The sequence below is a fragment of the Salvelinus sp. IW2-2015 genome, linkage group LG36 (assembly GCF_002910315.2).
Source record: "Salvelinus sp. IW2-2015 linkage group LG36, ASM291031v2, whole genome shotgun sequence".
Lineage (NCBI taxonomy): Eukaryota > Metazoa > Chordata > Actinopteri > Salmoniformes > Salmonidae > Salvelinus > Salvelinus sp. IW2-2015.
Genome location: NC_036875.1, coordinates 10629569 through 10643379, shown reverse-complemented (window position 1 = coordinate 10643379; position 13811 = coordinate 10629569). Strand labels below are relative to the sequence as shown.

At 41.2% G+C, this 13811-nt stretch overlaps 1 protein-coding gene across 3 annotated transcripts in view; it reads left to right on the top strand.

The window, feature by feature from the left end:
- Positions 1 to 13811, top strand: part of LOC111959583 (growth factor receptor-bound protein 14) — a 57017-nt gene that overhangs the window by 2257 nt on the left and 40949 nt on the right. For 2 of the 3 annotated variants that reach the window (XM_023981248.2, XM_023981246.1), the window contains exons 2-3: positions 9291 to 9505; positions 11011 to 11143. In XM_023981248.2, coding sequence (XP_023837016.1) covers positions 9318 to 9505; positions 11011 to 11143 — 321 coding nt within the window. In that variant the 5' untranslated portion in view covers positions 9291 to 9317. Of the gene's footprint in view, positions 1 to 9237; positions 9506 to 11010; positions 11144 to 13811 lie in introns of those variants that run through there. The other variant, XM_023981247.2, reaches the window with a different exon arrangement.

The following is a 13811-nucleotide window of genomic DNA, read 5'->3' as shown; positions in this document are numbered from 1 at the left end:
TATCTGTCCTTGTATTTAGTTCATGTTTGCTTGCGTTTGTTAGCATTTACCTAGCGTCTGCTATAGGAATTCGAAAGTACTTGATAGCATAAAAAATGAAATTAGCTCCTCTTGTGTGCACTGCCGGTAATACCATATACCCTGGTATGGTACAGGAACAATATGAAGGTATGGAAATCTGGATACCGCCCAACCCTACTAAATATGCGGTTCTTTGTACATTGATGTGCATACCAGTCAAACTTGTATTGTGTAGTTACAGTATCATACCTTTTAACACACAGAATTTGTGCTTTTTGAAAACACCATTGAAATACTATTCAAGTCTATTCCACATGGATGATCCTTTTAAGAGTATGATTACAGTTTAAAGAAGAACAGTCTACATTGGTAAAAAAAATGTTTTGCCTCTCTTGGCAAATCTGTTATCCATGCATGTCAGTAAATCTGGGATCAGTGAATTTTGCTGTCTTTTTCCTGTTTTCAGAAGGGATTTGTAAAGCAATTTAAGTTGCATTTACACTTTATTAGGTGCTATACTTAAAAATATGTCATATCAGTTATTATTGTGTGTTCTTCACTTTAAGTGTCATTCTTCTCAGGTAATAGTAATAATCTACTGAGAAAATACTTTCAGGCCAAAGTCTTATCTACTAATTGGTGAGTATTTTCAGAACTTTGTGTAAAACTACATCTGGAAAAAAGACCATTCCATAGTTTTTCAATAGTAACTGTCAACGTTGGCGAATCACAGGTGTGGAGTGGTCCTGTTATTTAGATTATACCCAAGAAGCATGACAATATTCATGACATCATTGGTACTGAATGTGTTGTGCCAGATTTCTTCCTTTAGTTCTTCATCTGCCACGACTCGGGATAGAATTCAACAGAGATGGACACAAGCAGCGGACAATCCCTCAATCTTGGTGGTATTTGATATGTAAATTGCAGACAGTAATGTGTAGAGAATCTGATTCTCTCCACTCTCTCTCTTTTTCCTGCGCTCTCTTCCTCTTTGTGCCCCCTCCCAGTAGTTACATTACTTTACAGTAGTAATTTCAGTGTTGCGTACATACTGTAGACATGACAAATTTGGAAGTCGGTAACATTAGAGTATATCACATTATATTATATTTCACATTAAATTACTGTAATCTGCTTGTTGGATCGAGAATTGGATTCGTCTGCTTTTAGCTTTGGCACTTCTTTTTTTTTGTCACAGGGTTTTGTCTATTGCTAATCTAGCAGCATGAGGTGTTTTGGCTGCTCAGTCATACACATAATGGCTCATACAACATTTCTCTCTAATCATCATACCGGGACTCCAAGAAATGATACATTGGGGTATTATAGCTGTCTTCTTTTCTGCGTCAACAGAGGATGAAGCATTAGAAAGGAAAGCCAGTTTGCTATTTGAATTCTACGAGGTCTTCCATTAGAGCAGCCAATGTAGTGTAGACAGCTGGGACTGGGGAGCGTGTGGGGTCAGACTGCTTAGTAAGTTGTGCAGTAAAGGTCAAATGGGGTGAGAGAGTGTGTTATGTGTGCTGTTTTTCGAATGCGCAATTATGTTTCTACATGACAGTCTAAGAATAGCTGTTTCTGCACTTACCATAAGCGCAGTACCACTTGCATGTGCGGAGTATGCTGCTCCAGAGACAAATAATTGATGATGATTATGAGGATAATGTTTGCTTAATTACTTCATATCCTAGCGAGAACATAGTCTAGGGGCTAGATCATATGTTGATGTCAGTCACACTGTATGTGCCCGGACCCGTTCCTGTTTCTTCAGCCACAACGTAAACCACACCACCTTGATGAAAGACACATAGGCTTTGTTTGTCTTTGCAAGCTTATATTTTCCTTACGAAATCAATTGTGACACTGTAAATAACACGTTACTGTACCTACCCAACAGTGGGAAGGCCAACCTACTGTAGCACGAATTGCAGCTCGCCTGTACTCCCCATGTCACTCATGAATATCAGGTGAGGGGAGTGGGACTAGGATATTCAGTAAGAACAATCGACTAGGAAACGAGCAGCACTACTCGTATAATGACAGTACATACGTGTTGATCTAGCAATGCTAAGCTCTATCCTTAGCTCCAAATAGAAACCATTGAGACGTCACTGTTTTGCCCAACCTGGGGTGTAGGCTAGACAAGGCAGACTGTTCTAACAAGGCCAGGCTAATGCTGTGGACAGTCTTCATGTTGGGTCGAGTCCTGAGAGGGGATCACTTTGTGKGGCTGCTGAATGTATGAGAATGCAATATGACCTCTGGGAGACAGCACTAATGTGGCTTTGTTTCCGTTGCATGTACTGTGTGTGCAATGACAACAACAACTTAGATCATAGGTTAAGGGACAAAACGGATGCCGCAGCTACTCTATGATTGGCCTGTGATCTTTACCGTAATTTACAAGTGCTCAACATCTTACTCGACCATTACTCCTCATACATAATCCACACAAGCTAGAATGTACCTAGGATTTCACCAGCTATTGTTGTCCCCCACAATGAAATTGGATCGGGGACTGTGCATCTGTCTCCGTCCGTACATTTGTTCGTACGTTCGTTAGTCACTCGCGATATCTCAGACAGCACTGTCCCGATTTTGACAACTTGGGTGAATGATGCTTCTTGCCATAGAGATCTGGCATTTACACAATTACAATGATTGGTCAGATGGTGGCGCTATAAATGCAAACTTTGAACTGTCACGCCCCTCACCTCGTTTGACTTAGTCATGACATTCTGGACATAGGTCCCTCTTCTCACAAGGAACACATTTGCCCCAGGGACTGATAAGGTCCGCCATTTAGAATTTTGTGAAAAACACTTAAAACGTTACTCTTCTGGGCCCGATCTGCACGAAACTTGATATTTGGCATCTATGGAAAAAGGTCTCAACGCAATATTTTCCAGACTAGTACCTTAAACAACATGGCGCAGCAGTCTAAGTCACTGCATCTCAGTGCTAGAGGTGTCACTGCAGACCGTGGTTCGAGCCCGGGCACTATCACAACCGGCCGGGATCGGGAGTCCCATAGGGCGGCGCACAATTCGCCCAACGATATCCGGGTTAGGGGAGGCCGGGGTAGGCCGTCATTGTAAATAAGAATTTGTTCTTAACTGACTTGCCTAGTTAAGTAAAAGGATATTCGTATTGTAACACAATTTGGTACACGTTGCAGGACAACATATGTAAGATCATTTAATATTGACCACACGGTGGTGCAATAATGGGCACATGTTTATATCTATTGATCTGTTTGACTCAGAGTGGTGACATTTGGTACATATGCTCAGGGATATGAGTCTAGCAAACCCACGTGATATCTCAGAAACCACTGGCCCGATTTTGACCAAATTTGGGTGAATGATGCGTCTTGCCATAGAGATCCGTCATTTACAAAATGTCATTGTGGGGGACAATTGGAAAGCATTTGCATTGACTGATAGCTGAAGAATATGTTTCAGGCCAGGGTTATTTTTGGACAGCTCATTCTGCTCGGCCTCACGGTGTCCTTGTCTCAGACTTTGCTTTTGTAGGACCCCAGTTGGATTGTTTGACTAGCCTTTCTCTTAGTGTCTTTTTGTCTTACTTTCTGTGTGTCTCGCTCTCTCTGACACACACACACACACACACACACACACACACACACTACTGCGCTAATTCACTATTGTGCTGCTAATGCGATAGACTTGCGTCCTGTCCAGTACATCAAGCTGCTACACGCTACAGAAACAGGAGGCTCCTGCCCTATGAGCCATTCCGGTTCGCACAAGGCTTGTGCAAGGCTACTTGCGTACTGCTTATGCATTGGATGAATAAGCATGGGACTATTTATATTCACCTTTACAGAGACTTCAGCAGTAGCATGTCATTTATTTGATTGTTTCCTGTTTTTTTATTTTGTGTCGTGCTTTGTCAGTGGTGCTCTCCAGAGAGGGGGCCTTTCTTATGATGGTGTGTCTAAGTGAAAAGGTAACCTAAGCCAGGTGGAGCTGTGTTATTGTGACAGTGCTGTTAGCTCAGGCTCCTTTACACTGGGAGTGCATTACTGGAGGCACACAGCTCCCTTTCATACAGATCTGTCTGATTTTCCATTGAATTGCTAGGGGGCTGCTTAAACAACTGAGGACCCATAGGGCTCTGGTCAAAAGTAGCGCACTATATAGGGAATAGGTTTCCATTTGGGACACACACTGAGACACAGGAGCCTCTTCAGGGTGAGACTGAAGCCATGTTCTGGGAAAAGATGCTCAGTGTCCTTCTCAAGAAAACCCTTTAGTGCTTGTTTTGTTAACTGTGAAAAGACACAATGATGGGCCATTTGATGACTCTCGCGTTTACTTTGGAATCAAAGAATCGAGTGATAAGAAAACGCAGAACATGACTTATATTTAWTCAAAACAAGTGCTATTGATATTCATTTATTAATTTCTTAACCCCCAAAAATCCGATTTTATGCCATTTGTAGACTTGGGGAGTTACAGAATACATCTGTAATCTGTTACTTTATCAGCAAAAATATTGTAATACTTCTAGGATTACTTTTCAATTCAGAAAGGATGTTTGAAATAAATATTTGACTCCTGTTTTTTCAGTGACATTCAAATCAGCGTTGAAAAAAGGCACACATTTAAGTTTGTTCCGCCTGATCGAGTCTGACCACAAGTCAGAGACCACTGTGATGACACACCAAATGCCTTTTGAAGGATTGCGTGAAAAGAGCAGGAATAGGCTTTTGTAGGCTACAGTCCAAGCTATGTCTTCCAATGGTGCTGACTGCATCCAAAGATTATCCAACTTGAATAAACGCTTGGAGGTAAGGACAATAGCAGTGGTGTAGCCTATGTGCGCTACGGATAACACTTACTATTGAAATCTAAGTACAGTAGCGCATTGATGTGAATCACAGTGCTGCTCTCTCATTTAGCTATTTGCACCTTAGATTGTGGTTGTTGTGGATGGCTGTTCACAAATGTACACTGAGTGTACAAAACATTAAGAACACTTTAATATTGATTGGGCTGGATGTCTTTTTGGGTGGTGGACCATTCTTCATACACACGGAAACTGTTGAGCTTGAAAAACCCAGCAGCATTGCAGTTCTTGACACAAACCAGTGTGCCTGGCACGTACTACCATACCCTGTTCAAAGGCACATAAATCTTTTTTCTTGCCCATTCATCCTCTGAATGGCACGCATATACAATCCATGTCTCAATGCTTAAAAATCCATCTTTACCCGGTCTCCTCCCCTTCATCTACACTGATTTGAAGTGGATTTAACAGGTGACCTCAATAAGATTGCATAGCTTTCACCTGGTCAATTTGTCATAGAAAGAGCAGGTGTCCTCAATATTTTGTACACTCAGTTTATATTTGTATTTTAACACAAATGTTTTTCGACCAGTGGACAGCCAGTGAAAATTGTGCTCTTGCAACCGCTGCATAGTGCGGATAAAAGTTTGAGGGATTTCCTCCCTTCCTCTGTGGTATTGTGCTCCACATACTGTCAAAAACAAGTTTTTATTTATGAAGACCACAAGTCGGGCTTTTATTGCTCAATCTAGTTCGTGCTGATAAAAAAAAAAACATAGGCCAAACAGACACATGCTCAAACTCGCACACTTTTGATAGACTTAAACAGCTGCAAATTGTTGAGATATCAAGGTGACACCAACAAAAACGTTAATGGTCCTATAGAAAATGCAGCATACGGCATTCATCTTTCACATGCAAATAGCACTTATCGGTAGTGCTCAAAGCATGCACGAGAGCAGCATTATTTTTCAACTCGACGCAATGATACCAATCACTCCTCCATGACAACAAAATCCTTAACAGGGTAAGCTAATAAGCTTTTAGTTTGAGTTATGCTCAGGTAATTTTGGGCTAAGCTATATTTCAAAATCCTTTTCTTGAAGATCAAGGGGTATTAAATTAACTAGAATGACTGGAAATCTGACCGACTTTGGTTTTTAATGTAAAGATATAACCTAATAGTATTAGTATCTGTATTGAAGTAGAAAGCAATGGGTTAGAAGAAACCTACATAAGACCAACCCATAAAGTAAAATGCAACATCCATGTATGACCACCTATGTAAACTCTAACATTGATTTATCTTGCAATATATGTTGTTCAATTGGTAATATTAATGTTTTTCTTCTTCTAATGCTTCTTAGGGGGAAAGTAATCTAAAAGTAACTGAACGTAATCTGATTACGTTACAGAGTTTAGGTAATCCAAAAGATATGTTACTGATTACAATTTTGAACATGTAGCAAGTAGCCTAGTGGTTAGAGCGTTGGGCCGGTAACCGAAAGGTTGCTGGATCGAATCCCCGAGGTGACAAAGTAAAAAAACTGTCGTTCTGCCCCTGAACAACTGTTCCTAGGTTGTCATTGTAAATATGAATTTGTTCTTAACTGACTTGCCTAGTTAAATAAAAAATGAGTTAACGGATTACATTTAGAAAGTAACCTACCCTAGCCATTAGTAACCCTAACATGTAATCCATAGATTTTTATTTTTATCAAAATATTGAAAAGTATGTTAAAAAAAAAWWAAAAAATGTAAGTGTTATATTCTCGGTCACAATTGTGACTGATGGGTGTGCTTATAATACAATGAACGTACATTGACCTCAATTCCTCAGCCCCAATATCTATATACCACAGCCCACTTACCCACACACCTAAACCCAATTAGCCAAACACCCCATGCCCTGACCCGAACACCCACATGCCAATTCCCTAATATTGATACAATCAAGTACTGATACACCCATATCATAGCCCTAAATGCCCTATTTGTTACTCATAGACTCCAGTTCCTTTTCCAATACTCTTCATCCCTGATACYYACTTTCCTTAGGCCTGTATTTCCCAAGGTTAACATATCCAGCTATTTGCTGCACACCCAAACCCTGTTATTTGCATATCGTAGTCCTGTGATCTCTGACCTGTATACGCTAATCATTTCATTGATAAACTCATAGTATAACACGTGCCCCATTTTTCCTACCACAAACTTGTTGCCAGAGGATTTGAATGGGCAATAGACATCCGTCCAGACCCAGCCATATGAGCCTTGTGTATTTCTACACTCCATTACTCATAAACCAGGTAAATCCATGGGCATACTCGTATATAAAACAGGTGTGCCCAAGCCTCAACATTCATACAAACAAGGTGTACAGTTGTACTTTAGCCCCAATATTCTTACAGACCAGGTGTACACCTGCATGTGTAACCCCCATTTTCTTTTCTTTTTTAACAGGTCTACTGCTACGTGTCATGCCCAATTGTCAAAAAATAGGTGTACTTCTCCATTTCAGCCCCAATATTTATACAAACAAGGGTACACCTGTAATTCAGCTCCAATTTAAATATCTACAAAGTCTGCACCTGTGCTTGAACCCCAATAGTCAACTAAGCCAGGTCTAAACATGTGCCAAAGCCTGAATACTCATAAACTGAAAACCAGGTCTACACCTTTTGACTGAGTCCCAATGTTAATATTAACCAGATCTACACCTTTATATCTCAGCCCAAATAGCCATACAAACCAGGTTTACACCTGTGACTATGTCCCAATGCTCTGATAGCCAGGTCTTTCCCTTGTGCAAGAGACACTAAACAAACCTACTGACATTCAATATTTGTTACATTATTACACTAATTCAGTTTATGGATCTATACATGGCCAATTCCCCCTGAAATGACAAAATACGACTTTCTACTCTCAATCAAATTAAACTTACAGCATGTAAAGGCTAATGGATAATCGTCTGTAAGATCGTCTTGATGAAGTATATCCATAACCCAACTCGACTTCAATCTACTGAAATAAAGACTCTGCTAAGATGAATGAGTTAGTGCCACTGTATTTTCCCATTGGTCACACGTGTGACCGCTAAAATATGTCCATATACCTCCAGCATCATTGATTCAATGAATTGAAAATGGAAGGGAGATATGTAAACTAGACCCTTTTAAACATTTACAAAGAAAATATTTTTAAATGCCAACAATGTGTTTTGTTTTTTAAGCTGTTGAATACAGACTTCTGGTGCCAAATGTCTGTAAAAGTACACCTTTGAGATTTATGCTTGAGGTCTCGAGACCATTAGAGAAATCATATTAAACTTCTCTGAATCATACTAGACACCTTTTTACTAATGCATAATATATGACTAATTTGTTGATCTTCTCTAGAGCCTGTAAAGTACAAACATTTCTTTCCACTATTGTGACCGATGGGATTAAATGGGTTAATAGCATTTGCCATAATTATTTGTTATTGCAATTTTAAGTAGCTTTTTGAAAAGTTGCTCCCATACAGATAATGGCCACTTTTCAGTTTTGAAGCACATAACATTAATAATCACCCTCAGCAGCCAACAACAAATTCATGTTCAGTGTCTACTTACTAATAAAGTAGAAATTGGAGTTAGAAACATTTGCAAAGGTTTGTATAGAATGAAGTTCTGCCATCTAGATTTCTGGTACTGCAAGTAAACTGGTACTGCGACCAGATGTTACCATAATGACTGCCTGCATGTGATTATCTACAGTAGCCTCTCAGCCCCAGCCCAATCTCTGTTACACATTACCTTTCAGATAGATGTTATCACGCCAACTATCGCCCCACATAATGCTTGGCTGGCTGTCACAGAATGACATAACCTACCACACCACAGCCCACTACATCATGGCTGAGTCATGGCTGGGATACTCTCCGCTTCTACATTCATCCAGTCCAGCACAGGGCTCAGTTTTAAAGTGCAGTCGGGACCTCAGTGCGAAGTCTTTGACAAAAGGAACAGTTGGTATTACAGTCTGGTAGCCATCCAGGACTCATAACATAGCTAAGTTACATACTAACAACCCTTTGCGTAGGTGTGCTTTCTGTGCAGGTCTGCTTTCCAGGAAGTGGGAGAGAGAAAAAATTCTAAGAAAAAAAGAAATAGAGGGAAGAATTAACAACTAAAATCTCAGAGTTGGTGCATGCATTTTAATACACCACTGTGCCAAAGCCAGGGCTCATTTGCGAGTCATTGAGTTAAAAATAACTTTATTGTGGTGGATCATGTTTTGCCCCACTGGGCCAGTCGCACGGGCAGCAGATGAGCCTTGCGGAGAGGCTTGTGTGTGCTGTGAGCAGACAGAGGATCCCTTCCAGCTCTTGCTCCTTCTCACTATGCTCTTCTCTGCTACTTCCCTGTACACTCCATTCCAACAGCTCGTCTCTTTTCTCTGCTCCAGATGATGCCTTGGATATAGCCGGCCCCCATGAGTGATATGAATAACACACTGGAAGACGCACACACCTCTGGCAGCCTCGGAGAGAAGGCAGAGATTTTTGGGAGTGGGAAGGGTAATGTGAGTGGCTTTTCCAGCCCATCCCTCATCCCTTTGCATGGTCCTTTACAACCACCAAATGCCCAGCTCTCCAGGAATGCTGTCTGCCAGGGGAATAGGTATTGTTAATTTCTCCTTTGGAATGGCTGGTTTGAATGAATGTGATTTAGTGTCACATTTTTCTTTTTAGTCATAGTTATGTTTTCAATGAACAGTCTAAAACACAAACCTTGTGTTGGTAATATATATCCCCAAATTTCCTCAAAGTCTCAGCGTATCTATCTTACTTTATACTGTAACTCGCGACTTGAAGTTAATATTTAACATATGTGATTAGTGCGCTTGTACAATGTGCTTTCCTACAGAGGAATAGTACACCCTTTGTATTCGCAACAGCAGGGCACAGAGGTCCCAGTTGAACAATTGCCGTAGACTTTGTACCGGTAAATGCAGGACTGTCTGCRAGAGAATAGTTTTACCCAATTTTGAGAGTACGCTGAAAGAACTGGACTCGACTCAAACACCTGTTACTTTGATGCTTGTAATTAGTAACTTAGTAACTGCTGTGTGTTTACATAGCAGTAAGGAAATGTCAATGTGAGCCACCTTTTACCATTCAAGGCCCTCAAATGTATTCGTCAAATGCGCCGAATACAACAGGTGTAGACTTTACCGTGAAATGCCTTCACATATATAAACCATGTTAAATCTCAATTTCATATCTTCTCATGATACTAATGGCAAATGTGGTGATCGTTTTTGTCAGGGCGGTCTTTCCCACACGGACAGGGTTGCTTTTTCTGCTCGTTTTTGTATGAACAGATTAAACGGACACGCTGGCTGAGTTTTTGTGAAGTAAACAGCGTAACGGCCATCAGGGCCTCTCCCTCATACAGACACGACCAGAAATCCATGTCAGATAAACACAACAATCATAGGCCTGTATTTCCGTTGTGGATTCACTGCATGAACGGGGTGACCCGGCTCTACAGTGTGTAGCCTGTAACGTATAGAGGTTAGCCAAACTCTGTCTTAAATGATGTCAAGTTCGAATGTTCTTTATGCTGACTTAGAGCGAGCTAGGCTCCAAGTGCTCTTTCTAAGCTGCACACTGCTGAGGTGGAGGGTGTCTCGTCAAAAATCAGTTTGTCCCTCTGCTTGGTGTGTCTTCTGACTGGCTGAGAGCGGGAGGGTCACACAGTCGCAGACATGGCTAGTCTCACTGTCGGTCAGCCATGTCTGTGTCTGTCTGGGAGTATCAACTGTTCAGTCCTACTGACCCCCTCGAATGTACAGAAGACACATTATTCACAACAGAGGCACTAACAATAGCTAGGAGGTGTACAGTAGAATCTAGCAATACACATGCTTCAGTTTGGGTATTGACAGTGATATATGATGTCTCAGGTAGAGGCTAAGGAGATCCCATGACTGGCTGTAGGCTCCTAAAGCTCCAGGCATCTAATATCTGATATATCATTGCGATGACATTACCATGAATGCCTATCTCTCCTCATTCCAGATGGAAAGACTGCCCGACAGACAGCATGTTGTTTGTGTTAAGAGTCGAGCTCAGCGGTTGTCAGTATAATGTTTTATATACTTATTCTTTGCCTTTCTCCAGGAAAATTGAAGAGGGAGAGGAGTCTCTGCTGGCTGCTCCTGTTCCAAGCCTTTTCCCAGAACTCATTCCCTCAACCGTCTCATCCCTCGTCTCCGATTGTTTATTACCCTCGACCAAAAGTGGCGCAACTCAGGTGAGCAGATATATTTTATTTTTACATAGACAAATAGAAAATGCAATGTCCCCCTGTAATGATTTCCAGTTGACATCCTCGGGCATTACATGTGATCCTAGAAGGGATGACACTGCCAGAAATAATATAAAATAAAAACCAAGCCGCAAGACACGTGTACGTTCAAATTCTCGCATGACTCGGTCATACTTGGCATGAGCTAAAAGTCTAAAACTGCAGGGTGTGAGGACGCAGAACCAGTTGTATGAGTATGCGAAGCACACGCTGCAGARAAATCGCAAAGAACATGTGACTGTGAGATCCTGACTTTGTAGCTAGATTCTGCATCAGCAATAGCGTTGCAATGAACAGTGCACTTGTTCTAATGGCACAACATGTACAACCGAAGAGCTCAGACAAGGGTCGGTGACCCAGTATTTATGTAGGCCTATGTGGTGGTGTTGTATCTGCATGCTGTTCTTCACCCTGCAATGGGCCGCATCCCAAATGGCATCCTATTCCCTATATAGTGCACTACTTTTGACCAGCTCTGTAAAACAAAAAAAGGGGGGGAGAAGAAAGCTGGCACTGGATCAGTGTTCACTCCTCACTGGACCCTGGCTCTGTTCTTTTCTGCTTGATCTCATCATATGGAGTTCCTGTGCTTAAGTGAATAACTTTCAGTGCATGCTTGGGTAACACTGTTAAATGTAAAGTGAAAATGTAGATATACATTCGCACATCCAAGTCTTCTCTTGAGTTGGGCTCGGGGATGGAACAACTGTTGAACATTTGATCGTGTGTGTGTGTGTGTGTGTGTGTGTGTGTGTGTGTGTGTGTGTGTGTGTGTGTGTGTGTGTGTGTGTGTGTGTGTGTGTGTGTGTGTGTGTGTGTGTGTGTGTGTGTGTGTGTGTGTGTGTGTGTGTGTGTGTGTGTGTGTGTGTGTGTGTGTTCTGTGTGTGTGTGTGTGTGTGTGTGTGTGTGTGTGTGTGTGTGTGTGTGTGTCCCACATCTGTTGCTATGGGGTAATGATGTTGGGGAAAATACAGGATTAATCACAATAATTGCTTGCCAAAATTTTATTTTTGTAATGCCAATCCTGGTTATAGGTAACATTCCTTCATATGAACTGCTGACTTTATTGAGCATATTATTCGTTAATTGTGGAGATAAAGTAAGATATGCAAGATTTTTTTGAATATATATATTGTATACAATCGAGGTGAGCGCATTGGAAATGCTTTTGGCAGTTAATCTGCTTCTGTTCTGTGGGTGGCACTGCGTGATCTTTTTAAATGATTGGTCCCAGTCTCTCAAAGGCCCTAGAAGCCAGGTGGACAGGGGTGGTCTGCCAGTCACTGGGACAACAGTCCAACTTGGGATGGGGGGAGGTTTTAGCAGGTGGAATAGTGGAGAACAATTGGAGGTTTACTTRGTAGCAGTGAGAATTCCATGGTATAGCTATATGGACACAATCATTATGGTGCTTTTTAATGGTAAGTTTACAAACATATATATTATGATAAATAGAATTGAAACTTGTATTTCATTATGGTGATATAAGTATAGCCAATTATAATTGTAATGGCTCAGCAGATAATGAGAAAAGATGATCAGTTTTTACCTGGCCAAAAGAAAAGGAATATAGAGTGCATTTGGAAAGTATTCAGACCCCTTGACTTTTTCCACATTTTGTTAGGTTACAGCCTTATTCTAAAATTGATTAAATAGTTTCCCCACCGCAATCTACAAACAATACACCATAATGATAAAGCAAAGTGTTTTTTTTTTGTTGCTAGTTTATTTAAAAAMATATATATATACAGTGGGGAGAACAAGTATTTGATACACTGCCGATTTTGCAGGTTTTCCTACTTACAAAGCATGTAGAGGTCTGTAATTTTTATCATAGGTACACTTCAACTGTGAGAGACGGAATCTAAATCAAAAATCCAAAAAATCACATTGTATGATTTTTAAGTAATTCATTTGCATTTTATTGCATGACATAAGTATTTGATCACCTACCAACCAGTAAGATTCCGGCTCTCACGAGACCTGTTAGTTTTTCTTAAGAAGCCCTCCTGTTCTCCACTCATTACCTGTATTAACTGCACCTGTTTGAACTCGTTAACCTGTATAAAAGACACCTGTCCACACACTCAATCAATACAGACTCCAACCTCTCCCAATGGCCAAGACCAGAGAGCTGTGTAAGGACATCAGGGATAATTGTAGACCTGCACAAGGCTGGGATGGGCCTCCAGGACAATAGGCAAGCAGCTTGGTGAGAAGGCAACAACTGTTGGCGCAATTATTAAAAATAGAAGAAAATAGAAGAAGTTCAAGAATGATGGTCAATCACCCTCCGTCTGGGCTCCATGCAAGATCTCACCTCGTGGGGCATCAATGATCATGAGGAAGGTGAGGGATCAGCCCAGAACTACACGGCAGGACCTGTCAATGACCTGAAGAGAGCTGGGACCACAGTCTCAAGAAAACCATAGTAACACACTACGCCGTCATGGATTAAAATCCTGCAGCGCACACAAGGTCCCCCTGCTCAAGCTAGGCCGCATGTCCAGGCCCGTCTGAAGTTTGCCAATGACCTCTGGATGATCCAGAGGAGGAATGGGAGAAGGTCATGTGGTCTGATGATTCAAAAATAGAGCTTTTGGTCTAAAACTCC